Raw genomic sequence first — 26,186 nt, 5'->3', positions numbered from 1 at the left:
GTTGAACAACTGGTTATAAGTGAGATCAGTCTTGTAATCAGTATCATTTCCCTGGCTTTAACTTAAAGGTGATAAGAAAATTAAGGACTCTTAAAAGTGTTAATTACGTATTTTATAACATTATGTATATAGTGCCACCTCATCGTATTTATTTATCTTGATTTTTATATTTTACTATTTAAATTTCTATTTTGTTATTTTATATTTCACTATTTAAATGTTCTATTTCTGTTTGTCTGTGATTTAACTGTCATATGGAGAGCTGCTGAAACTGTGTTTCGTTGTTGAAAACAATGACAATAAAGATATATTCTATTCTATTTGAAAATATTTTTGACAGTGAACTGATTGTTTTTCTTTTCTCTTGCTCTATTTCTTTATCTGTCTGAATGTATTCAAACCACAAGGGGAAAAATTGTGCCAGAGGAAAGGAAACAAGCGTCTGGAGAGGTGCAGATTGTTTTCCAAACAAAAGAAGGGCGATAAAACCAACAAGTTCGCTCCCAGTGTCCCTATGTGAACACGCTAAGAAGCACTAAATATCCTTATATTATATATCCTTATATGTAGTGATGCTTAAGCAATGATCCCTGTCATACATACAGGACCAGTCAAAAGTTTGGAGAAGCTTTCCCATTCAAGTGAATGAGAAAGCGTGTTCAAACTTTTCAATGCTACTATATTTCTTTATAAACAACATTGTACCTTTTGTAAACAGCCAAGTGTTTATGAGAATGTTACACTAACACATTTTTGCATGACTTTAACTTTCTGAATCAGCACAAACACACTGTATCCTCCTCAATAAAGTCCTCACAAAATGAATTGGGTTGATTATTTATTGATTAAGAAATAAATTACAGTTTTAATATTATCACGCATGTAAAAAGCTTCCAGGTGTTCAGAGTGAAGAATTGCAGTTTGTACCAAAATAGTATGAAGGTGTTTTAAGGGAACACACTTGTTAATTTATGCATTAATGAATTGTATTAAACTGCCTGAATGGCAGTAACAACAACAACAACAACCACTTTTACTTGCTAATAACGAACAGGCAATAACAGGCAATGCAATAATAAGATGATTTACCATTTCATTGTCAGTGTCAATGTTACTAATCTGTATTGTACGTTAATTAAAATATATCTGACAAAAGGAAATATCTAACAACAAACTGTAACTTCAATCAAAGTCTGTCACATTTCCAAATTCTTATTTTACTTTCAAACAAAACCCACAAGAACTGATACCATGGCATCAGATTATTTACTATACTTTCCCGTTAATTAATAAATGACTGTTAAGACTGTAGAGGGAGCAAGAGGCCTTTCAGTTTTACTGGATTTCTCAGTGCGGAGGACTTAGCTGAACAGCACAGGCACAGACAAAGCAAACAGACTCATCAACATCAGACCGCCTTGGGATGTGAAATGGAGGGCCGAGGCGTGAGCTAAGAGGGAGAGAGGGACGGAAATAATGACAAATAAATTGCATGTTAAATTTTATACAACATGACATATCTTTAATTATATAGCATATTCTAATCCGACCACTAGCTAAATGATTTGGATGGATGTAATAATTTTAGTTTTTTTAAATATTCCACACTATAAAGTCAACAACTTTTTTATTATTTATTTACATAATTTATTATTATTTTATTAACAACACAAACAAACAAATAACATTTTTTGAAATGATCCTATTAAAATATTGGATCATGTTTCATTCATATTTTGCTTGTAAGCTCCTCAAATATCCCAAAATTACTTTTAAAGTAAGGCTCACTCACCAGTGAGAGTAAAGGCTTTGGTCTGGTACATTGTGATGTTGGTCACAGGGTTCGTTGCCTTACACATGTAGCTTCCCTCAGTCCCTTTGTTTGCAAGGAAAGTGATAACAGAGCCAGTATTGAGAGCCATCGAGTTATTGTTAAAGAACCACTGGAAGTTACAATCTGGCCGAGAAACAGCAGAGCAATTCAAGGACACTTGTAGGTTAACTTTAGCTGAACCTGGACCAGAGATATTCACACTCAGAGGGCCATCTGCAAACACACAGAGAATGTTGATGAGAATTATGTACAGAAACATTAGGAATATTATGTTGCTTTGGCACAATAATTGTTTGTTTTTTTAAGTCTAAATCCCCATTTGTTCTGAGCAGAATTTCAAAAATTCATTCAGGTTTTTTTGGTCAAACTCAAACCATTGTATAGCAATTATAAATACATACTAATTTATTATTATCCTTTTTTTGTATGTTCTGCAAAGTTTTCAATCAGCTTGGTAAATCTGCTTAACTTTAGTGCTTTTTTGTAATATTCACTTATGATCAACAGGCGCTCGTGTGTAAGTTATTGAGGAGATAATGTTAGTGTATCACAGCTAATCATACACCAACATATTTATATAAATGTCAAATGATGTATTCGCTTCTTTCTTTGTAAGGGATTTTCAGTGGCCTACAATTTTCATGAAACATTTTAAAACAAAAGAAATATAGATTTTTCTTAAAACAAGTTAAAAAGAACTGAATGAGTTCAAACAAAAACTCTATCCAGATTCATAAACTACTCACAGTTCACCAGGAGCGTGTATTGGGGGCTTTTATGTGGACCAGCATGATTGGTAGCGACACACTGATATGTCCCATCACTGTACATCGTCAATGGAGTGAAGTGCAGCATGTTGTTTTTAATGTGGTAGGACATGTGAGGGGTTGAGGTGAGGTTTGTCATGTTGAGGTTCATGTTGTCCTTCATCCAGTAGATCATGTCATAGGGCCCAGTAACGTCACAAGTGAGAGTGAAGTTTTTAGAATTTATTGGAACGGTGTTGTTTCTGATCATCACTGACTCTATTGGCTCTGTGGAAAGAAAACACAGCAGAAACCAATCAGCATTCAATTAGTCATCCAGTCACATGGAAGGAGACAAACCCATCGGGTTTTCTTACCAACGACTGTGAGCATCTTGGAGTTTGTGCTGTTCTTTTTTGTAATATAATTGTAAGCCATGCAGGTGTATTCTCCACTCATATTTAAAGACAGAAGGTCAGTTTTAAACATTGAAGTATTGGACACCTTGGAGCCATTGAACCACCAGCTGAATTGACTGGGAGGCACTGACATGGCAGAACATTGAAAACTTGCGTTATGTCCTGTCTCAGCAAAAGCTGGCCCTTCAATCATGGGTTTTTCTGGTCCAACTGCAACATCAAAGAAGAAAGTAGACTCTCATTGTACCATATTTCAGCAAATACAAATACTATGCATTTAAATTAAAAACTGTCAGTTACAGTAAAATAAGTCATTTTTTAGTGTTACTCACAGTTCACAATGAGCATGTAAGGAGCGCTGGTCATGTTCCAACCAGCATTAATAACCATACACTGGTAGAGCCCAGTATCATTTTGTCCAAGTGGGTTGAAGGTGACTGTCTTCTTATCCATTGAGAAAACAGTTCTGTTGTCTTCATGCAGTGGCTCACCATTTTTCATCCAGTAAACATCCCCAGCAGGTCCACTCACATTGCACATTAGATTATAAGAATTACCTGCTATGGCAGGAGTCATAGGTGTTTCTACGTGTACATATTTTAAATGATCTGAAAACAAAGCAAAAATTCACATTTCCTGTTTGTACATTGTAACAACATTTTTGCAGAAACATAAAAATAGCCATCCAAGTCTCACCAAAAACAGTGAGCATCGTGTAGGCAGTGCTGTTTTTGCCGGTGATGTTGTTGAAGGCCATGCAGGTGTACGTTCCACTCATTTCTTTGGTAAGAAGAGGTGTGACATACTCAGACGTATTGGCCACCAGAGAATCATTGAAGAACCATTTGTAGGAGCTGGTAGGGTTTGATGATGCGTAGCAGCTGAATGTGGCATTGACTCCTGTCTTTGCCATATTTGGTCCCATTATAGTTGGCATCTGTGGTCCATCTAAACACACAGACATTACCTTAAATCACCTTCATTGAAAGCATGTTCACATGATTGTCAAGACACTGATACAATGCAGAACTGTGCATGAAAACTGCATTATTTAAGTTTTGAGGGTGGAATTCCTCTTTGGTTTTGGTTGAATCCCATTTCTTTATATTTCTTTGATTGATTGAAAAAGTCCTCCCCCTGTCAAAACGTGATAGGGATTTAATACATGGTGAGTACTCACAAAAAACCTCCAGTGTAAAGTTTTGGCTTGATGAGCTGCTGAATGGGTTGGAAGCTATACACTGATAATTTCCATTGTCAGAGTTCATGACAGGATCAAAGGTGAGGGTGGCTTGGTCCATTGAGAAGTTTCTTGTGTTGTCAGCATACAGTTGGGACCAATCATACATCCAGATAATGAAATCCACATCTCCAGATGCCTCACAGGTTAAAGTGAAAGTGTGGTTCAGGATCGGCTGAGCGCCAACAATTTTGATTGACGCCATGGTCACTGGAGCTTTGGAGATTAAAAAGATGGCCACAATTACAGTACGCAGAGCAACTCCAAAATATGTATGATACATTGACTGTCTGGTTTTGGGATTTCCATTTTTGTGGTAGACTAAATTGACGCATCAGGAAATATTATTTACTTTCTTTCATGAGCACATCAATACCTTTCTTACTGTATATCTGCCAATTGAGTATAATGCTACAGCCAGGAGTTCTTTAGCTTAGCATAAAGGCCGGAAATCGGGGGAAACAGCTAGCCTGGCTCTGTCCAAAAGGGAGAAAATCTGCTTAATTTCACTTTAAAGGCTCACTGACCCCTTATTTGTGACCCCTTATTTGTTTAATCTGTAGAAAAAAGAGCGCACCTTGCTGGTAGGTGGATGTTGTTTCCTTTGGATAAAGCCAGGCTAGCTGTTTCACCCACCTCCACTCTAAACTAAGCTAACTGTCTCCTGGTTGTAGCTTCATATTTACAGATAGAGCGGTATCAATCAAGTAAATCTCTGCAAAAAAAGCAAATGAGCATATCTACCAAAATGTCGAACTATTCTTATTTAGTAAGTTACCCAAAACAGTGAGCATCGTGTAGGCAGAGCTGTTTTTGCCGGTGATGTTGTTGAAGGCCATGCAGGTGTACGTTCCACTCATTTCTTTGGTAAGAAGAGGTGTGACATACTCAGATGTATTGGCCACCAGAGAATCATTGAAGAACCATTTGTAGGAGCTGGTAGGGTTGGATGATGCGTAGCAGCTGAATGTGGCATTGTCTCCTGTCTTTGCCATATTTGGTCCCATTATAGTTGGCATCTGCGGTCCATCTAAACACGTGGATATAATCTTTAATCACCTTCATTGAAAGCATGTTCACATGAATGTCAAGACACTGATACAATGCAGAACTGTGCATTAATACTGCATTATTTAAGTTTTGATGGTGGAATTCTTCTTTGGGTTTGATAGAATCCTATTTCTTTCTATTTCTTTGACAGATTGAAAAAGTCCTCCCCCTGTCAAAGGGTGATAGGCATTTAGGGTAAAATACATGGTGAGTACTCACAAAAAACCTCCAGTGTAAAGTTTTGGCTTGATGAGCTGCTGAATGGGTTGGAAGCTATACACTGATAATTTCCATTGTCAGAGTTCATGACAGGATCAAAGGTGAGGGTGGCTTGGTCCATTGAGAAGTTTCTTGTGTTGTCAGCATACAGTTGGGACCAATCATACATCCAGATAATGAAATCCACATCTCCAGATGCCTCACAGGTTAAAGCGAAAGTGTGGTTCTGGATCGGCTGAGCGCCGACAATTTTGATTGAGGCCATAGTCACTGGAGCTTTGGAGATTAAAAAGATGGCCACAATTACAGTACGCAGAGCAACTCCAAAATATGTATGATACATTGACTGTCTGGTTTTGGGATTTCCATTTTTGTGGTAGACTAAATTGACGCATCAGGAAATATTATTTACAGTGCTGCTCATGAGTATTGGAACCCCTGCTAAAGTTGACTACAAAGAGGAATAAAAAAATCATCTTTTGGAAATTGATCTTAATGCCTTAATTAAAAAAAATAGGAAAAATCCACCATTTGAGAACACCAATTTTCTTTGTGAATGAGTAATGTATCTTAAATAAATAAATTTTCTTCCTTAAAATACAGGGGGCATAAGTAAGTACACCCCTATGTTAAATTCCCATAGAGGCAGGCAGATGTTTATTTTTAAAGGCCAGTTATTTCATGGATCCAGGATACTATGCATCCTGATAAAGTTCCCTTGGCCTTTGGAATTAAAATAGCCCCACATCATCACATACCCTTCACCATACCTAGAGATTGGCATGGGGTACTTTCCGTAAGATCATCTCTCAATGCAAATCAAACCAGCTATTAGGCTAACTGAAATAAAACCATGCCAATCTCTAGGTATGGTGAAGGGTATGTGATGATGTGGGGCTATTTTAATTCCAAAGGCTAAGGGAACTTTATCAGGATGCATAGTATCCTGGATCCATGAAATAACTGGCCTTTAAAAATAAAAATCTGCCTGCCTCTATGGGAATTTAACATAGGGGTGTACTTACTTATGCCCCCTGTATTTTAAGGAAGAACATTTATTTATTTATGATACATTATTCATTCACAAAGAAAATTGGTGTTCTCAAAGGTTGGATTTTTCCTATTTTTTTCAATTAAGGCATTAAGATCAATTTCCAAAAGATTATTTTTTTATTCCTTTTTTTAGTCAACTGTAGCAGGGGTTTCACTCATGAGCAGCACTGTACTTTCTTTGATGAGCACATCAATACCACTCTTACTGTATATCTGCCAATTGAGTATAACGCTACAGCCAGGAGTTCTTTAGCTTAGCATAAAGGCCGGAAATCGGGGGAAACAGCTAGCCTGGCTCTGTCCAAAAGGGAGAAAAAATCGACTTAATTTCGCTTTAAAGGCTCACTGACCCCTTATTTGTTTAATCTGTAAAAAAAAGAGCGCACCTTGCTGGTAGTTGGATGTTGTTTCCTTTGGATAAAGCCAGGCTAGCTGTTTCACCCACCTCCACTCTAAACTAAGCTAACTGTCTCCTGGTTGTAGCTTCATATTTACAGATAGAGCGGTATCAATCAAGTAACTTTCTGCAAAAAAAGCAAATGAGCATATCTACCAAAATGTCGAACTATTCTTATTTAGTAAGTTACCCAAAACAGTGAGCATCGTGTAGGCAGTGCTGTTTTTGCCGGTGATGTTGTTGAAGGCCATGCAGGTGTACGTTCCACTCATTTCTTTGGTAAGAAGAGGTGTGACATACTCAGATGTATTGGCCACTAGAGAATCATTGAAGAACCATTTGTAGGAGCTGGTAGGGTTGGATGATGCGTAGCAGCTGAATGTGGCATTGACTCCTGTCTTTGCCATATTTGGTCCCATTATAGTTGGCATCTGCGGTCCATCTAAACATGTAGATATAATCTTTAATCACCTTCATTGAAAGCATGTTCACATGATTGTCAAGAAATTAATACAATGCAGAACTTTTCATGAAAACTGCATTATTTAAGTTTTGAGGGTGGAATCCTTCTTTGGGTTTGATTAAATCCTATTTCTTTCTATTTCTTTGACAGATGGAAAGAGTCCTCCCCCTGTCAAAGGGTGATAGGCATTTATGGTAAAATACATGGTGAGTACTCACAAAAAACCTCCAGTGTAAAGTTTTGGCTTGATGAGCTGCTGAGTGCGTTGGAAGCTATACACTGATAATTTCCATTGTCAGAGTTCATGACAGGATCAAAGGTGAGGGTGGCTTGGTCCATTGAGAAGTTTCTTGTGTTGTCAGCATACAGTTGGGACCAATCATACATCCAGATAATGAAATCCACATCTCCAGATGCCTCACAGGTTAAAGTGAAAGTGTGGTTCAGGATCGGCTGAGCGCCAACAATTTTTATTGAGGCCATAGTCACTGGAGCTTTGGAGATTAAAAAGATGGCCACAATTACAGTACGCAGAGCAACTCCAAAATATGTATGATACATTGACTGTCTGGTTTTGGGATTTCCACTTTTGTGGTAGACTACATTGACACATCAGGAAATATTATTTACTTTCTTTGATGAGCACATCAATACCTTTCTTACTGTATATCTGCCAATTGAGTATAATGCTACAGCCAGGAGTTGTTTAATGTAGCATAAAGGCTGGAAACAGGGGGAAACAGCTAGCCTGGCTCTGTCCAAAAGGGAGAAAATCTGCTTGATTGCATTTCTGCAAAACATGCAAAACGTATGCAAGTTGCTGGTAGGTGGATGTTGTTTCCTTTGGATAAAGCCAGCCTAGCTGTTTCACCCACATCCACTTTAAACTAAGCTAACTGTCTCCTGGCTGTAGCTTCATATTTACAGATAGAGCGGTATCAATCAAGTAACTTTCTGCAAAAAAAGCAAATGAGCATATCTACCAAAATGTCGAACTATTCTTATTTAGTGAGTTACCCAAAACAGTGAGCATTTTGTAGGCAGTGCTGTTTTTGCCGGTGATGTTGTTGAAGGCCATGCAGGTGTACGTTCCACTCATTTCTTTGGTAAGAAGAGGTGTGACATACTCAGATGTATTGGCCACTAGAGAATCATTGAAGAACCATTTGTAGGAGCTGGTAGGGTTGGATGATGCATAGCAGCTGAATGTGGCATTGACTCCTGTCTTTGTCATATTTGGTCCCATTATAGTTGGCTTCTGCGGTCCATCTGAACACACAGACATTACCGTAAATCACCTTCACTGTAAAAATGCATTCAACGCAGAACTTAATTTCAATAGATATATTGTGATTAATCTATTAGATGCGGAAAGTGGCCACATTAACTAATGTCTCATCTAATTCCACCTTGGTTATTGAGTTTTTAAATTTTTTAGAATTTTTTTTTTTTTGCTGGTAGGTGTGGTCCATCTAAACAGAAGGACATTACTTCAAATCACCTTCACTTTAAACATGCATACGCAGAACGGTGCAGAAATGGAGAAGTTTCCTTCTCGACAACCTGACACCAACAATTTAGTTCATTTCAGTCGATATTTTGTGATTAATCTAATAGAGGTGGTGACATCGCTAATGTCTGACTTAATTCTTCCTTAGTTATTGATTTTGTACATTTTTCATAATAGATTTTTTTTTCAAACTGCATTTGTTCTCAATAAATCTGAGGTGATAGCTGATGTGGTTGAGAGGATGAGAGGCACTTCAGCAGTTGAGGGTTTCTAGTGTTCCTGTCAGAGCCATGGACATCCCCCCGCTGTCACTGATTTCATTGGGCCATATTTTGATATCATTCAATTAAGCAAAAAGGTAAAAAAAAAAAAAATGTTTTGTATCTACAAAAGAGAGAAAGAGAATTAAAGATGATAATACTTACAGTTTACTTGAACTGTGTAGGGGCTGCTGGTCATGTTGCTCACAGAATTAAAAGCCTGACACTGATAATTTCCATTATCTGATAGTTGGACTGATAAGATAATCAGTGTCTTGTTGTTTATTTCTGTTGTATTGTCAGCAGTAATAAGATGACCATTTCTCCACCACTGAATGCTGGCAACAACTCCAGTCACTTCACAATGCAGAATTAATCTCTCATGAAGTATTACTGGTCCACCTGTGTGATTCACCACAACTGCTACTATTGGCTCTATAGAAAAAGAAGGAAAAAATAAGAAGAAGAAGAAGAAGAAGAGAATTGAGAAATTTAAATTCACACACATATGTGGGTAGAGTGAATTTGACTGAAAATTTTAAGAAATTGTTTCAAATTTTCGGGAATATGCTTATCTACTTTTTTGCCAAGATTTAGATAAGTAGATTGATACCACTCTTATGATTGTCGATTAAATATATTGCTAAAGCCAGCAGTTGGTTATCTTAGCTTAGCATAAAGACTGGAAACGGGAAGACACAGTTAGCCTGACTCACCCTGAAGCAAAAAAAACCCTGAACAAAATCAGAACACCAGCACCTGTAAAGCCCACTTATTACTACATTATATCTCATTTGTTTATTAAATACAAATACTGAAGGGAGAAATACATCTCAGCTGGATGCCTGGCAACATCATATTGACAACAAGATGTCAGGAAGTCACAGTCAGCTGTAAAGCCACAACAATTTGTTTTTTACATGTTGGCATTTGCATGGATTAAGCAAACAAGATATATCGATCCTCTAATATAAATCTCGGAATATAAGAAAATAAATATAAATATAAATATAGAAAGAAAATAAGCAGATACCTCCAAATGTCAAACTTTTTTTTAAATCATTTAAATGTATTTGCTGAGAGAAACAAAATCAAATAAGTAAGAAAATTGCCAACCGTACCTAAAATATTGATCATTGCACTTTTGCTGCTGAACAGGAGCGTGACTGTGTTGTAAAATAAGCATTGGTAATTTCCCGAGTTGCTCTCTTTAACCATCTGTAGTTGAAGCTGTGGGCCAGACTGATTTAGATACATCCCATCAACCATCCACTGGATTATCGCTGGAGGAATGGAGTCAGCTGAACACGACAGTGTGATGTTAGATCCTGTTATGTAGGTGGATCTCATGGGCATGATCGTCATTGTTGTGTTACTTGGACCATCTGATGAAGCGACAAGAGGGAAATTGTTTAAGGGTTCGAGTTTTTTATACATTGGCCTATATATATATATATGTGTGTGTGTACTGTGTATATGGTGAAAACTCACAGCTGATGTTCAGAAGTACAGGGAGACTGACTTCTTGGCTCACACCATTGGACACATTGCACCTGAACGGCCCCTGATCATAGCGGGTCACACTGACTATGGTGAGAGTGGCGCCTCCATTGCTGAGCTGCACCATACCACCGGTTGTAACCACAGAGCTGCCGTTTAGCCAAACATAAGACAGGGACGAGCCGTAGAGCACAGAGCACATGAGAACTGCTGTGTCATTGAACTCCACCAGGTTGGTTGCATTTGCCCTCAGAGTCACATTTGAAATAGGCACTGCAGAAAGAAGGAAATGTCAATGTCAAATTTATTTATATAGCACATTTAAACAACTGTGGTTGACCAAAGTGCTGAACAAGACAGAAATAAAATAAAAAATAACAATCATATCGTCAGGATTTGTGAAAATTTGGAATTGCAGTGGGCAAGCACTGTTTTGTCCTCTCTCAATCACGGCAACATTTGTATTAAGTCCTCCACTTCAGCCCAGACTGATGGAATGCCAATAAACACATACATTGATGTCCACCTAAGGATAGATTGTAATCACTTTGATCCCATAACATTTCAGAAGGCCGTATTTAGTTCACATTTTTTATTTGTCCAATATTTTGGTTTATGGCTAAATAGCTTCAGATCTAATGCCATTCCCATCATCCCCAGCTGTACTTTATTTTAAGTGCTAAATATAAAAATAATTATTTAATAAGGAACACTGACATTAGCATTTCGTTCAAGTATAGCCTCGAAGAGCTGTTAGAATCTACTTGATCAGGTGACTAAAAGCCTAGATTTGGACTAATAACTTTGTGTGACAGTTATTGCACCAGCTCCATTGTGTTTTAATATATGTTCATGTTTGGTGAAGAAAATTTGGACAAACTGAGTAGATTTTTATCATTGTTTTTAGCCAAAATTACCTATTTATTTAATTTAATGATTGACCCTAAAGACCTGAGACAAATTCAGGACTATAGAAAAGCGGAATCGATGTGCTAGCTGTTGCCAAAGGCAAGTTCATGGTAATAGCAACAGACTGTCCACGCTGCTCTACTGTATGCTTTTGTCTTGCAAATCAAAACTTGGCAAACATAGAAGTAGACACTGGAATATGCAAATGCTCCCTGCTCATTGCAGGTTTGTCCAATACAATATAGGAGAGGTTACTCATGTATGCGTACAGACTGATGTGAGTAAATGAGGGAGTGAGTAAACATTAAAAGTGATCCTTACCTTGGACTGATAGTGTTAACTGAGCAAGAAAATTATTCACTGACTGTAACGTGTACACTCCAGAGTCTTCCAGCTGTAGTGACATTATAGTCAATGATGAAGTGGTTGAATTGAATGTAACCCTGTTACTCCAAGTGTTAGTTATGATCTGACCTCCCGGGAATATCATCACAATGATTTGATTGTTGAACATCCATGCCCCTGTGGTAATAGGGAGCTGGCTGAAAAGTGTGACATTGTTTCCCACTGGTAACGGGTTCATAGAGGCATAAATCTGCGGAATATTTGCAGCTAGAAACAGAAAGCAAAGAACAGACAACATTCAGTCACCCTTAAATGTAGTTATCTTCTACACACAAATATTGCTGAAATATTGGTCAAAGCTCTTACAAAAAAAATTAAGTAGCATGTTTAAACCCATTTTATCATTAAGATCTATAAACTGGCTTCCATTGTCTGAATGGAATTAATATAATACAACAAAAAGTTAAATCAGTTAAAGTTTAAAATTATTTAGTCTCACCTGCTGCGAAGTTTGTTGCAGCCAGGATCAGGACAAACACCACTGGAGACTCCATATTGCTCCTCAGTTTCTTATTGATTGGAGTCTTCCTTGACAGCTAACATTGACTCTGGCTGTGATAAATTCCAATCTGGCAATATTGTATGGTCACAGCTGCTTTTGATCAGCAAATGTTTGTTCTACTTATCATGATGCAAATGCCTACCCCTCACAGTCCTGGCCACACCTTGTTTTGCCCTGGTCCACACCAGTCCACACCAAGGAGTGTCCATTTACTGTAAACCTAGGCTGTTCTGCTGATCTGCCATTGCAGCATCAAGGGAATTATCTCAGTTATCTTACTAAAATATTGACAGCAATTCAAGTGGAAATCATGAGCGCTAAACAGTACATGGATCACCAACAAAGACCCAAACACTTAAAGAGTCTGTGCAGTGGTATTTTTATTAAGGATAAAATGAAATAGAGGTTTGGCTGGGTACAGTTAATCTTCCTGTACGTGATTGTTGTCTTTGAGGTAGGCGTATTTTCTGCTCTCTTTAAGTACTCCTTATCAACCAGAATTCATTGTTTGATTAGTGAATATATTACAACATACAAGGTCAAAGAAAAAGAAATATTTGACATGAGTAATGTTAAACAAATTTGGTAATAACGATAATTATCTTTTCGTAATTCAATCGCTGAATCAAGAAAAAAAACATTTCAAGATACAGAAGTTTGAATACTGTATTAAAGGTTCACCGTTTATTTCATCACATCAGTCATTCATGGACTGAATGAGCCAGCAACATCTGTGAAAGAGAGGCAGTTATTCAAGTTATTAGTCATATTAGTTTTATCACAATGTTTAGTTTTTTTCATTCAATACCACTTTAGTCTGACATATTTCTGCATTTTATTCTCTAATTAAATTAAAGTACCGTGAGTGTAATCTGAAACTACATACATTTTACCTCAAAATGTGTTTGGCAAAACAAATTAGTTGGGTATGAACGTAATTAGGAGACACTGTCTAGAACAGAGTCGCCCTTTATTGGAATTGGTTAATTGACCAAAACAAATGCACTAGTTACATCTTTTCAAATCAGATTTTTTTTGCTGTATTATTAGTCCTCAACGATAGTGGATTAAATATCTATGCTCTTTGAATCTTTCAACTTGGGCTTTTCAAGATAATGATGGGAACTTTTTCCAAGCATATTCTCATCATAGACTAAACTATTAATTGATAAAATAATAATCAATAATGAAAATAATCACAAGTTGCAGCATGTTCTATCATTCATGCCAGTTATGTCTGAACAGGAAGCAGATATGACCTAATATCTGCGCCCTGCTGCACAAGTCATCAACACATCATGTTCAAGACTTCAGGTGGTCTGAATAATGTAGAAATGTCTCCATTTTGAAGGGATAATATAGCTTTTTTTTCTTTTTAAAGAGAGAAATGTGATGGAAACTAGAATTTATTGTCAATTCTTAAATAAGAATATGATTTTGAAGTGTATGAATGACAAAAAAATAAAAGAATATTCTACAACTTGCCTGATAGTGAGAAAAGAGATGCAACAACTAGTAGCAGAGGCAAGAGCCACACATTGACTGCCTGTTGTTCAGATCCTGACAGCGAAGGCTCTGTAAAGACACACCAAAGTAAGGAACAGATGGAGAAATATGGGGGTTTACGTCCCTATACCAACAAACTCACTTGCTATCATGATGTATGCGGTGATATTGCTGTTCATGTTGGTGTGATTGTTGAAGGCCAGACAGGAATATGCTCCGCTTTGGCTCTCGCTGACATTGAACAGCTCCAACAATGGACCCGTAGTGTTCACACGCTCTCCTCTGAAAGCCCACCTAAGCTGAGCTGGAGGATTAGACTGTACTGAACAGAGCATAGTTAGATTGGAACCAATGAGAAAGGAAGTGATGTTCTGTTTGTTCACGGTTAGCGCCATGTTATCTGGACCATCTGAGAAAGAGACAGAAAGAACAACATAGACAAGGAGAGGCATACAGCCTATAAGAGCGCTGTTAGTGTAGAATTATGACAAATTATGATTGGAATGACACTGTCCTACTCACAGCTGATAGTAAAGTTTAGTGGATTACTGGTTCCATTACTGACAGGATTAGACACACAACACCTGAACGGTCCCTGGTCATAGCGGGTCACATTAACTATTGTGAGAGTGGAGTTTCTATCAGTGAATTGAACTCTGTTACTGGCTGTAACCTCAGAGCTGCCGTTCATCCAGAGGAAAGAGAGAGAGGATCCAGAAGAGATGGAGCAGGTAGCAACAGCTGAACTGTTGAACTCCATCAGTTCAGTTTGATTGGCTCTCAGGGTCACATTTGAAATGGGCTCTGTGGAAGACAAGTGGATCAGACAAGGATCAAGATGTTTTAACACACTGTACACTGTAAGGCTCTGTAGTAGGCAGGCAATGGTGGTACAGCAGCCAAACAAAAAATGGATGTTAATGTTTCATAGGCCTACACTTTGTGGCCCATTTACACCTGTACAATATAATACAGTCCAATACAACAACCCTGCCACAATATCTATTTTTACAAAGCTTATAATGTTCAGTTTTTCGTGACATTGTTTAAAATGTGTACATTTTCTTATATATGTATTAGTAAGATCACAGTTGTACTGGACTCAAATGTATTGAGAGGTTTTTCTTATTTATTTTTGTCCTACGTGAGGGGGGCAGACTATTTTTTTACTAGCTAAAATGTATAACTTTTTGGTATGTAAGACTTTATGATAGAACAATTTTATTTGAATGCATTACACAGTACATGCGCACCTAAAGTATATACTGAGTGTATATACACAGTACAGTATAAGAACATATGGTGCTAGGATAATAACCACTTTATGATGATAATAATAATAATAATAATCATAATAATCATAATAATACTGTATTTACAACAGAAGGCTTGAGATACATTTTAAAAAGTGAGATAGTTACAATCCTTTCTTAATGACTTACAGTATTGACCACAGACTTGATGGCTTATTCAAAGGTAAGCAGTCTTCAAGAAGTGATTAATAAAAGATCCTTCCACTAAAAGCCAAACATAAAAGAGTCAAAGTGCTATGCTAAAGGATAAACTACAAGGTAGATGGATTTTTCACAATCTGGCAACTCTTATTAAGGATAATTACTGATCTATAAAGCAATAAAAAATAGAATAACCATTAATAAAGGTATCGGTTACAACCGGTACAAGCTAAAATAATGCTTTGTTAGAAATCAGTTTAATAACTTTGTACTCCTAGTTGTAATGTATGCAATCTATATTTACGTGATATAATAAGTGATATAATCATGGGAGGTAAAATGCAAACATTGTATGTTCATATATATCATATACATATACAACATGTTGATATGATTATTATAGATTTTGTTTTGTATTGGGAGGCAGAGACTTGTTGGTAGCTATTGACCCAACACAAATAGTCTGTGAAACTGAAGGAACAAGTAGATGAGTGTTGGGTGTTGACAGATGCAGATACAGACAGAAACTATTCAGATTAATCGGTCATGTGAAAAGGCTGCAATATCAAAACACACACACACACACACACACACACACACACACACACACACACACACACACACACACACACACACACACACACACACACACGCTCTTACAGAAAGTAGCGTGTCCAAATATCATGAGGCAGAATTCATGTAAGTCCTTTCTGAATATTGTTTTGGGATCATCATTTTTCATTACAACATAACCCTGTTACAGTAAGAAGGGATTTTCTCTGCCTCTCCCCATTGCAATGAGTTGATGTTCACTTTCTTTTGTTTGTATGTTCTAATTACATTTAATATAATTCTTAATGTTGACAATCTTAATTGTTTGGCTGTTGTTTGTCCACAAAAACAACTTCTTTATTTTCTCATGAGAATTATGCTTGTCTACTATATTATGTCTATTACATTTTCTGTGTGCCCTCTAAAACAGATTTCCTTGTTGACTGTACACATTCTTAATTTACTTGCATGCGTCATTCAAGTTGAATACATAATGTTAAAAAATTATATTTTTCTTCGTGACAGGATCAAAAGCAACATTACTTTGACATTACAGTAGAATGACAATCTTTAGGAAACAAAAATATTTCTTTAGGAAATAGGTCTATTTGGATTAAAATAGAAACTATATATTTGCCTAACAATGCCCACAGTTTATTCGAGGACTTCTTTAAAGCACTAACCTAAATCTAAAACTAAAATTGAATGCAATAAGGATTAATATAATGGAGAAATGCAGAATACATATACATACATATATACATAATACAATCTCTGTGACACAAAACATTGACCGGCTGAAATGTCCTTGTCCTTGTCATATCCAATCTGCTCCAAATACTAATAATAAACCTACAACCAAAATGTATATAGGCAGTTGTGGAATAAGTCCCAAAAGTATCCCACTTAAATAGAGGTATTACCTTTCTGAAATATGACCTAAACCAGTATGATTTTTTATTTAAACGTATCAAGTGAGTAGATTAAACATTGTTAGATTTGATCTCTGCAGTTCAATAGAGCAGAGAGGAGGGTGTTGATGCTGCTAACTAAACTCTCACTTTGAATGGCATTTGGGCAGTTTACTATGAGCTGGCTATGGAGTTTCTAATGGATGAACTATTACAATTAGTAACTGAACATTAGCAATTTGTTTACTCTCACCTAGAACAGTGATGGAAGCATTGGCCTTAAGCTGGGTGTCACTGCTCTGCACCACGTAGACTCCCGAGTCTGCTACCGTGACGGAGCTCAGGTTGAGAGCTCCAGTGAGGACGTTGACTGACGCCCTGCCGCTGTAACTGGGGAAGACTGCCTGCTGGTCTCCCAGCCAGGTGAGTATGAGGGACTCTCCCACTGCCCAGCTTCCACTTTTCAGAGCGGTCGAAGGAGACAGAGACAGCGTCACAGAGGTCCCGACTACAGCAGGGTTGATGGAGGGCCGGACCTCCACAGCACCAGAGGCCAGAACACCTGAAGAAGAGAATTATGTTGGTTATTAACTGTTATATACAGTACCATTCAAACGTTTGGACACACTTTCTCATTCAAGTGTGTTAAAACCTTTGACAGGTACTGTAAATGAAACACACTTCCATTTTTACTAGAATAATGAAGTTATCATATTCACAAATTCATCTATAACAGAGCCTACCTTGTATTAAAACCAGCAATACAATGGCCAGGGTTCCTTCAGTATTCTTCTCCATTTTTGTATCGATGGTCTGAGGACGACCTTGCTATAACTCCTCTATTATACTTAGAAAACAAATGTCCAGCCCCCTCCCCATAAATACCTGAAGCAGTAACCCACAGTTCTTATCTGCAGGTGTTTCTGGTTATTTGGTGTTCACTCTTATCAAACATACAAAAGGTGTATTATATTTTCTGTTTACCATTTGGGGTGAAGTTCTGTAAATGGCAAAAGAGCAAAATGACAAATTATGACAGAAGGTATGTGAGGCAGGATTTGGGGGGAGGAGGGGGGGGGGGGTGTTTTCACAAGGTTTTGGGCTAAATCATATTCATTTTATGGGAGGTTAGGGCTACTGCTGATTTTCTCCCCATCAGTGTTCTGTCTATCCTTTCCCTTACCCTAATTAGGCAAGAGTTAGATTTTGGGGAAGTTCTTCTGTCTTTCCACCCCTACTCCCGAAGGCTTCTGTGTAACCATATGACGCTTTCGGCTTTGTTTACTGAGGATGTCTATCCGTTCTGCTCTGTGGACTGTGTGTACTGAATCTTGCAAGTAGCAACACAGCAACAACTGTCTAGTTTTCATTTTTGAGGCAAAACAAGATACAGTATGTTGTATGATGAAAGACCAACAGATTAATTAGTATTTTCACAATTCAATCAGTGCACCTCTCATCTGTTTCATACATCTTTTCTAGCATAACACGTTGAGTAGGCAGACCATTATACCTTACACAATAACACTCAGTAAACACCTGTGGTGCAAAGTTCAGTATCTGAGCACACCACTTATACTTGACACACAGGAGGTGAGATTGATGACTGGGCTGTTTTATTTGCAGAGCATAAAGGTGAGTAGGAGTAGCAGCATTAAAGGACAGCTTCTAATGATTTAATTGAATAGTATATCATCATGCCTTATTGTACATATATAATGTATAGTTGTATTTATTCTAATATAAATAGGCTGTTGCATTTTCATTTTGATGTTCTCTGCTTAGCAGTGTTATACATGTAGTGTTATACAGTGTTATAACAGTCATGCAAGAAGTATTCATATTTCTAGTTAAAAAAACCTGTTGATATTTTTTGTAAACAAACAAAAGTTATGTTTACAGTACATTCAGTTTCTCTCCAAAACACATTGTGTAACTATGACTCTCTTGAGGTAGCCAAATGCCTCGTCATCTAATTAGTGACGCGCACGAATGGATGAACAAGATTCCCACTGTCCCTACCTACAATCCCCCAGATCCCAGCAACCAAAGGGACTTAATAGGTCTTGAGGCCTAGGAGCCGTCACAGTGCATTCCCGCCCTCATAAAACATTTACAAATCCTTATTGTTTACATCCATGTTAACTACTGCAGCTAGCAGTCTGCCCTTGCCTTCAACATGTTTCCTAAGTAAAAGTACACAAGTATTAGCGTCAGAATATACGTAAAGTACCAAAGTAAATGTACTCATTATGCAGAATTTCAGAATATAAATTATATTGCGTGATTAAAATTTGAAATACTTTATCTACGAAAATCACTTTAATGTTGATGATAAAGGTAGGGCTAAATTCAACTGTATACTATAAGGTATCTTAATCTATAATAATGCATCATAATTCATTAGTTGATTATATTTTGTATGTATAATCTGAAAATCTGAAAAGTATAGTAACTACAGCTATCAAAAAAACCTGGTGGAGTAGAAGTATAAAGTAGCATAAAGTGACAACAGAGTAAGTACCTCAAAGGAGAACTGAATTTTTCTTCCACTGGTTATAGAGTTATAAATGCTGACGTAGTCCAAAGAAAAAGGAACCTTTACACTCACATACAGTATAAGGAATATAGTTTGAATAATGGTTCCATGACATTCAAAAAGTGTTATCTCCTCTTACAATAACTTGACACACCTGTGAAAGGTAGTTTTCCGTCCCTTGATAAAGAGAAACAGGGAAATTGGAATACCTGGAAGCCACTTGATTCTGAGTAAGGCTGTACAGAAAAACAATTTATAGGTAGAAAAAGTCCCAGCACCAGCTGTTAACTTATATTAAATATTATCTGGCATGTCAGTTCAGGTGTCTGAGGTGGAAAACATGATGCTGAAAGTCATCTCACTACTGTATGTGGTCTAATAAAAACCTGTCATATAATGTATTAGGTTTTGACTAAATGTCATATGCAAATTTATGTTGCAAAATTTGTATGCAGGTGTTTTGTGTAAGGCTTCACAAAAATAAACAAGGTATACAAGAAAATGTAGTAATACCACTACTAATAATAATAATGATCTATATTCTAAAATATATAATAAAATATAAAAGTTATCATCTTATCTCACTCATTATTAGCTCTTGCCCTGAAATAAGACAGACAGCTGCTTGATGCCCTCATGTTCTGGCCTTGTAACCCAACACCCTGACCAGAAAAACCACATTTCCCATTAAGAGAGAATCATCCTGCCATGCTTGGCAGTGAGCCTGAGGTGGAAAATATGCACCTGTTTTATAGGGGCCTGGGTTTGTACTGACAATGCATTGTTATTATTGAAAACTACTTTCAATAATGCAGGTAAATGGATGCTTGGGTGGCATGACTGATAACAATCCACCTTTGTTTGTCAAATTACAGCTTACAGGAAACCTGGAAGTGTAAGCATATCATCCTAGTTATAATTTTTATGGAATTTTGTAAAATGTATGTATTTATTGACATGGTTTGCTGTGTGTTGGTTTGCTAGTGGACTGATTACATTAGGAACACAATGGAACTGGTCTTTGGACTTTATTCTATTGTATTGTATGAATTAAACTTGTATCAAGTAAAACTTAACTAAAGGCACAATTATTTAAAGGGAGAAACAATAACACACATACAGTGCAGTTAAAGAAATAGCTCATTATGGACTTCATTTTGTTCACCTCTTGTAACTGCCTGTGTAACTGAGAGCACTAGCGCCTCCCTTTGGTGAGCAAACAGCAGGCCATGCCAAAAACTGAATAGAAGAGCAAAGCAAAGAAAAGCATGAATAGGCAGAGAGAGATAAATAAAGAAAATGAAAGAATAGTCTAGTACAAGATGTTAAAGCTAAATGGTTTGTTTTTCTTTTTTTTTTTAAATAATCTAAGACCCAGAGATCAAAGTATACAGATACTACAGCCTTTAACAAAATGTGTTTTGCATTTGCATTTTTTGTATTTCATCAGCAGGGGCCACCAAATCAAACAATGGTCCAAGTACACAGTACATGTAGTAGAGTTGTAGATAATGGAAACACATTTTCAAAATACTGTATTTTCCTTATTAATAATGTCATATGCCATAAAAAAAATGAATACAATATAGACATTTACTTTAATTACTTACTGTTTTTCGGCAGTTTCTTGAGGATATTTTATCATTAAAATACCCTATGTAACTGCTGTTGTTTATACCACCACCATACATTTCAATTTTACAACACAAGCAACATATAGTTACCAGTGTTTCAACTGAAACTTGAATGAAGCCCAAATGTATACCACTCTGGTGTCAAATGGCAAACCTTTTTGTTGTTTTACATAAACAGTATAGTTTTAAATAGTTTTATAGTTTTGCTTCCCCATTCTAACTTAACCACAGGGCTAAAATGATATGTAACAGGTGGGACAACAACCAGACAAAAAAGACAAAAGAACAATGAGGGTCACACAGGTCTCCCTCCGCTCTGTGTGATTCTCTTATCTGTCTTATTTGTTCAGTTTCAGGAGGGTAAGAGGGACTTTGTTTAGTCACTAAGCACATCCACAAGTATAAACGAGTCAGTTATTTTCTAGATAAGTTGACTTCACAAAAAACTCTTTTCAGCGTGCGAGTAAATCAGTAACACATTCAGGTCAGGGGTCAACTAGCTAAAGGAAACACCAATAACTGGCATCATTATCAACAAAAGATTTAAAATGTAACATGTAACCATCATACTTTGGATTCTACTTTAAAAACACAGAATTTCAGCATTTGAAGCTGTCATCACAGCAGGATGTGATGACAGCTGATTGCTGAAACACTGGAGTCTCAGTAACAGTCCAGAACAGTAAGCAACTATGTCACTGTATCTTTCATAAAACCAGAATTTTACTGTATGCGTAAACATGTAAATTATGGCTGAATGAAATAATTCTGCCACAGTAAAAATACTGCAACTCTGTATTACTGTAGATTGTTAGATTATCTTATTTGTCTGATTAAACTACCCCATACATTTGCACAAAACTTATTTAACCTGAGAAACCATGCATCAAATAGGCTTCATTGTAATAATCCAAAAACAATTTCTGTGACTGCAGTCCTGCTGTTCACACCCATTTCGGACACTGCTGTGAGAAAGATACATAAATAATACTCTTCTGTAAAGGGATACACTGTCAAGTTAAACACACAAGATATATTTTCTAAATGTTAATAGCATTTTAATTGGAATTCTGCAATTTTTGGGTTTACATGGACTACAATTTTTTTAACAAATGTCCTTAAAGCCATTCTCTTTTGTACACTTTTATTTCATTTTGTTTTCATGGCTTCATAAAAGTTTATTTTACTCATACAGGATTTTATGGTACACAATAATTAATAAATTAAATTGGTTTATTAAAATTGGTGAACCATTGTACAAACATGAAAATGTTTTTATGAACAAGATTAAAGGCAAAGAAGTACATTTCAAATGCAAATATGCAAATATACTCATTAAAGCATAAACGGTAAAAAAAATAGAAATAGTAAACAGTCCTATGACTCAAATAGTACCAGCAGTCCCAGGCCGACGATCATTGCAAGAAGTCCACTGAGCTGCACCGCCTCTGATCCAGAGAGAGGAATACCTGTATAAAGATGAAGATGACTTATTAGACTGGATTTAACATGTAATTTGACGCTGATGTAATAATAGACAAAAGAGCAGATAGTAAAGAGTTGTCATTACCTCTAACTTCTACCATCTTGGTGGCCTCAGCAGAGCGTCCAACAGCTGCATTTTCGGCAACACAGGTGAGGTTTTGGAAAGTACCTGGTATAGAAGGGGTCCACTTGAGCTCATTTTCATGGACTGAAAAGTAGCTTCCAATGGGGAAACCCTGCCTGAACTGCCATCTGACAGTACAGTCCACATTTAAGGTACAGCTCGTCAAGCAGGTGAATTTACTCAATCTGCCAGGAAACGCGGTGTCAGGTCCGTTGATGCTGACGTTCCATGGATCAACTACAAAAGATTAGAAAGCTCACTACAGTGTGTGAATAATAACAGTTTATTCAAACTAGTCTTCACTTCATGAATACTTACAGCTGAGTAGATAGCCCAGGCTGAAAACTCTTGTCTCTTGAACCATAGGTACATAAGACTTACACAGGTAGAATCCAGCATCAGAAGGCAGTGTCGAGTCAAAGTGAAGTGTGAGGTTGTTTTGCAGCAGCTGCATATTTTCACGAAGACTCACTTTTTGTCCATTTTTGTACCAGACCACCTGGTTCACCAGGTGTGATGGTCCGGAGTGGTCACCTGATGGAGCACCATGGCAGACCACATCCAGGGGCTGGTTGAGAGATGGGACAGTGTTTGGTGGACTGAGTTGCACAGACACTCGATCTGTAACAGAAGACACCAGATGGAGAAGATTTCCAAACCATGAAGGAAGGAAGAAGCACACACATCAGAGATAATACATCTAAATTATTTGTCAACTTATACATATAACAGTGGATTCAGTTACAGTTTTGGAAGACATATTCAGATCCTTTCCTCACGTAAAAACACAGTAGTTAGTAATAAGTATAATCTGCAAAATGTACTTAAAGTATCAAAGTAAAAGTACTAAGTTCTGCAGAAGAATGGCCCCTATGACTGACTAACTATTTTATATATTGTTAGGTAATTAAGTCCCGTGGTTCCTAACCTAAGGGTCAGGCACCTTTAAATAATATTTTATAAGCTCATCTATATATTTTTTTATGTAAAATCCCAACCTGAAAAGAAACAACTATAGCTGTCAAAAATATGTAGTCAAGGAGGGGCGCCCAGATAGCTCAGTTGGTAGAGCAGGTGCCCATATATAGAGATTAGCTCCTCAACGCAGCGGGCCCAGGTTCGACTCCGACCTGCGGCCCTTTGCTGCATGTCATTCTCCCCTTTCATGTCTTTAGCTGTCCTGTCAATTAAAGGCCTAAAATGCCCAAAAAATAATAAAGAAAAAAAAATATAGTCGAGAAGAGAGTACAATATTTCATTCTGAAATGTAATGCAGTAGAAGTATAAAGTAGCATTTAATGGATACATGAAAGTAAAGTACAAATACCTCAAAATTGTTCAGTACAAAAAGTACACTACTTGAGTAAATGTACGCAATTATTTTCCACCACTGCACACCTGATACAGTGATAAACCTGCTATACTTACTCTTAATTTCTACAATGGAGGTCATACTGCTGGAGACTCCTGTTTCTGGATTGAGCACGTTGCACTTTAATTCCACTGTTTTGTCCAGTCCATCTGGTGTCCAGGTTAACGTGCTCCCGATGACCGTATGGCCCTCAAAAGACCAGGTGTAGATGCAGTTTGGGTGGCAAGAAGAGGAACAGGTGAAAGTGGTACTGAAACCAGCTGTCACCTCACCGGTCCAGGAAATCTGCTCCCAGGCCTCCAAACCTGGAGCACCTGAGGGAGAAGAGTCAGTACGGCTGTATCAGACAATGTATGGTGTAGTTCTTTTCATTACTTATAATCCTAATATGAGTAAAGGGTTATTTCACAGGCCTTGCTCAAAAAATACAAAAATAAAGGGTATAGTTAAGTCCACTCCAGGAAAGATTAGGTCATATTTTAAATCACAGCAGTGTGTCAAGGCCAGTCTAAACTTTATATACAACATTGAATCCTGAGGATTCAAATCCTTGAATTCAGTAGCATACATGAGTAACACATTTAATTTGTTAACAGAATCAAAAATGTAACATTTAGCACAAGGGATAATGTTTTTTCAGTCTCTTAAACATCATTATATAACCAGCTTTCTTAATATAACATTAAACCAAGTGCTCATATAAAAGTCAGTGTGACAGTCTATGTAAAAATCAGCAGTCAGTAAATGAAGTGCTCTTACCGATCAGTGCCACCAGCAAAACACAGTAAAGACTCCTCCAGTAGGGTTTCATAGCAATGTCTCTCATGGCTGACTCCACTGTGGGTTTAAACAAGAACTACAATACCTCGTTTTTTATAGAAACTTTGAGTTAGTGGCAGGAAATGTATCTTCTTAACCTATTACTAAAATATGATTCATTTCAGTCACACCCATCATCTTGTTTAACATCAGAATTTACTTAGTGATGAAATCAATGCAACCTATAAGCAAAGGGAACTTCCATTAACTATGAGAGAAAATCTGTAATTACAAAGGTTAGGTTAGCTTTTGTGACTTTTGCAAATTGTGGGGTTATGTGAATTATTGTTAATTCTATAAATATGGATTATTATGAAGCAACAGCAACAAATAGAAACAGCTGTGTTGAAATTGACAATTGTTCTGGACAGTTTTGTTAGAGCATTGCATCAAACAGTAGATGGCACTGTCTCAAAGGAGTTTGTCATTACTTGTAGTTCCCTCCTTTTCTGAATATAGCTATAAAGTACAGTAAATTACTTGTTTTATTACTACAACAGCCTCTGAGCTGGCCTAGACATGGGTGTTGCTATAATAATAATAATAATAATAATAATAATAATAAAGCAGCTTTACAGTGTAGGATCTGTTCTTCTCTTTAAATCTGAACAATATAATGTTGTCCTACTCTTTCTTATCTCCTACTCTTATCACTTAACAAAGTCTGACATTATTTAGCCCCAGGGATGTGATATTTTAACTAGAATGTGAAGTACACCTAAGACAAATGTCCTATTACAACAATAATTCTTTCAGTAATGATTAGTTTTTATTAGATTAAAAGTTTATTATCATATCATATACCATGTTGTTTCCAAACAGGCAGGGCTTTTCTGGTAAAAAGATTTCAAAGGAAAACAGTAAAAAAGTTGTGTGAGAACTATAATGTTTTTTAAGAGAAAATATTGAGGGATTAAGAGATTAAAGAGCAGAAAAATACCTTAACTTATTTACTTCACTCATTCATACCCTTCCTGTACTTTTAGTGCACTGTTATTTGAGTAGGTTGTATTGCTATGATGACGTCAGGTTGGCACAGCAACGTCTTTATTCACAATGAACTTTGAATTTATTGCGGCCATTCCCTGTCATCTGCAGTCATCACCTATCAGACCTCAACAGCAAAACCACCAAACGCAAAGCACGGCAGATTGCACACGACCCCAGTCATCCCTTCTCTACCCCTTCTTCACGCTGCTTCCATTAGGACGCAGATACAGGTCCTTGGCCTGGAGACGAGTATGCCACAGTAGGAGTTTTGTGCCTTCTGCCATAGCATCCTT

At 37.0% G+C, this 26,186-nt stretch overlaps 2 protein-coding genes across 2 annotated transcripts; both read right to left on the bottom strand.

The window, feature by feature from the left end:
• Positions 1–825: 825 nt before the first annotated feature.
• LOC116042225 (hemicentin-1-like) lies at positions 826–17,743 on the bottom strand. The gene is made up of 20 exons (XM_036006363.1): positions 17,674–17,743; positions 17,184–17,492; positions 14,536–14,817; positions 14,156–14,422; positions 11,922–12,212; positions 10,683–10,964; positions 10,313–10,576; positions 9,357–9,626; positions 8,439–8,690; positions 7,640–7,915; positions 7,149–7,400; positions 5,509–5,784; positions 5,018–5,269; positions 4,180–4,455; positions 3,696–3,947; positions 3,332–3,607; positions 2,958–3,209; positions 2,581–2,868; positions 1,793–2,047; positions 826–1,457 (listed from the first exon to the last, which is right to left on the bottom strand). Exons 1-20 carry the CDS (start codon positions 17,726–17,728, stop codon positions 1,348–1,350), a joined length of 5,037 nt encoding a protein of 1,678 aa, XP_035862256.1. The 5' UTR covers positions 17,729–17,743; the 3' UTR covers positions 826–1,347.
• A 4,410-nt stretch (positions 17,744–22,153) lies between these two features.
• On the bottom strand, positions 22,154–25,102 carry LOC116042260. Its single transcript, XM_031288378.2, has 5 exons — positions 24,844–25,102; positions 24,141–24,398; positions 23,031–23,333; positions 22,674–22,949; positions 22,154–22,572 (listed from the first exon to the last, which is right to left on the bottom strand). Exons 1-5 carry the CDS (start codon positions 24,908–24,910, stop codon positions 22,481–22,483), a joined length of 996 nt encoding a protein of 331 aa, XP_031144238.1. The 5' UTR covers positions 24,911–25,102; the 3' UTR covers positions 22,154–22,480.
• Between the last annotated feature and the right edge of the window lie 1,084 nt (positions 25,103–26,186).

This window comes from Sander lucioperca, chromosome 10 (genome assembly GCF_008315115.2).
Source record: "Sander lucioperca isolate FBNREF2018 chromosome 10, SLUC_FBN_1.2, whole genome shotgun sequence".
Classification (NCBI taxonomy): Eukaryota; Metazoa; Chordata; class Actinopteri; order Perciformes; family Percidae; genus Sander; species Sander lucioperca.
The sequence above is the reverse complement of the archived record's forward strand: the minus strand, read 5'-3'. Positions and strand labels throughout refer to the sequence as shown.

What these genes read in the sequence shown, in the direction of transcription:
- LOC116042225 (XM_036006363.1), bottom strand. Translation starts at nt 17,728, where the DNA reads ATGGAGAAGAATACTGAAGGAACCCTGGCCATTGTATTGCTGGTTTTA. An exon ending in CGCATACATCATGATAGCAA is followed by an intron (nt 12,213 to 14,155) that starts GTGAGTTTGTTG and finishes TTCTGTTTCTAG; the next exon opens with CTGCAAATATTCCGCAGATT. An exon ending in CAAAGCCTTTACTCTCACTG is followed by an intron (nt 1,458 to 1,792) that starts GTGAGTGAGCCT and finishes GTCCCTCTCTCC; the next exon opens with CTCTTAGCTCACGCCTCGGC.
- LOC116042260 (XM_031288378.2), bottom strand. Translation starts at nt 24,910, where the DNA reads ATGAGAGACATTGCTATGAAACCCTACTGGAGGAGTCTTTACTGTGTT. An exon ending in CTCCATTGTAGAAATTAAGA is followed by an intron (nt 23,334 to 24,140) that starts GTAAGTATAGCA and finishes CTTCTGTTACAG; the next exon opens with ATCGAGTGTCTGTGCAACTC. An exon ending in CAAGATGGTAGAAGTTAGAG is followed by an intron (nt 22,573 to 22,673) that starts GTAATGACAACT and finishes ATCTTTATACAG; the next exon opens with GTATTCCTCTCTCTGGATCA.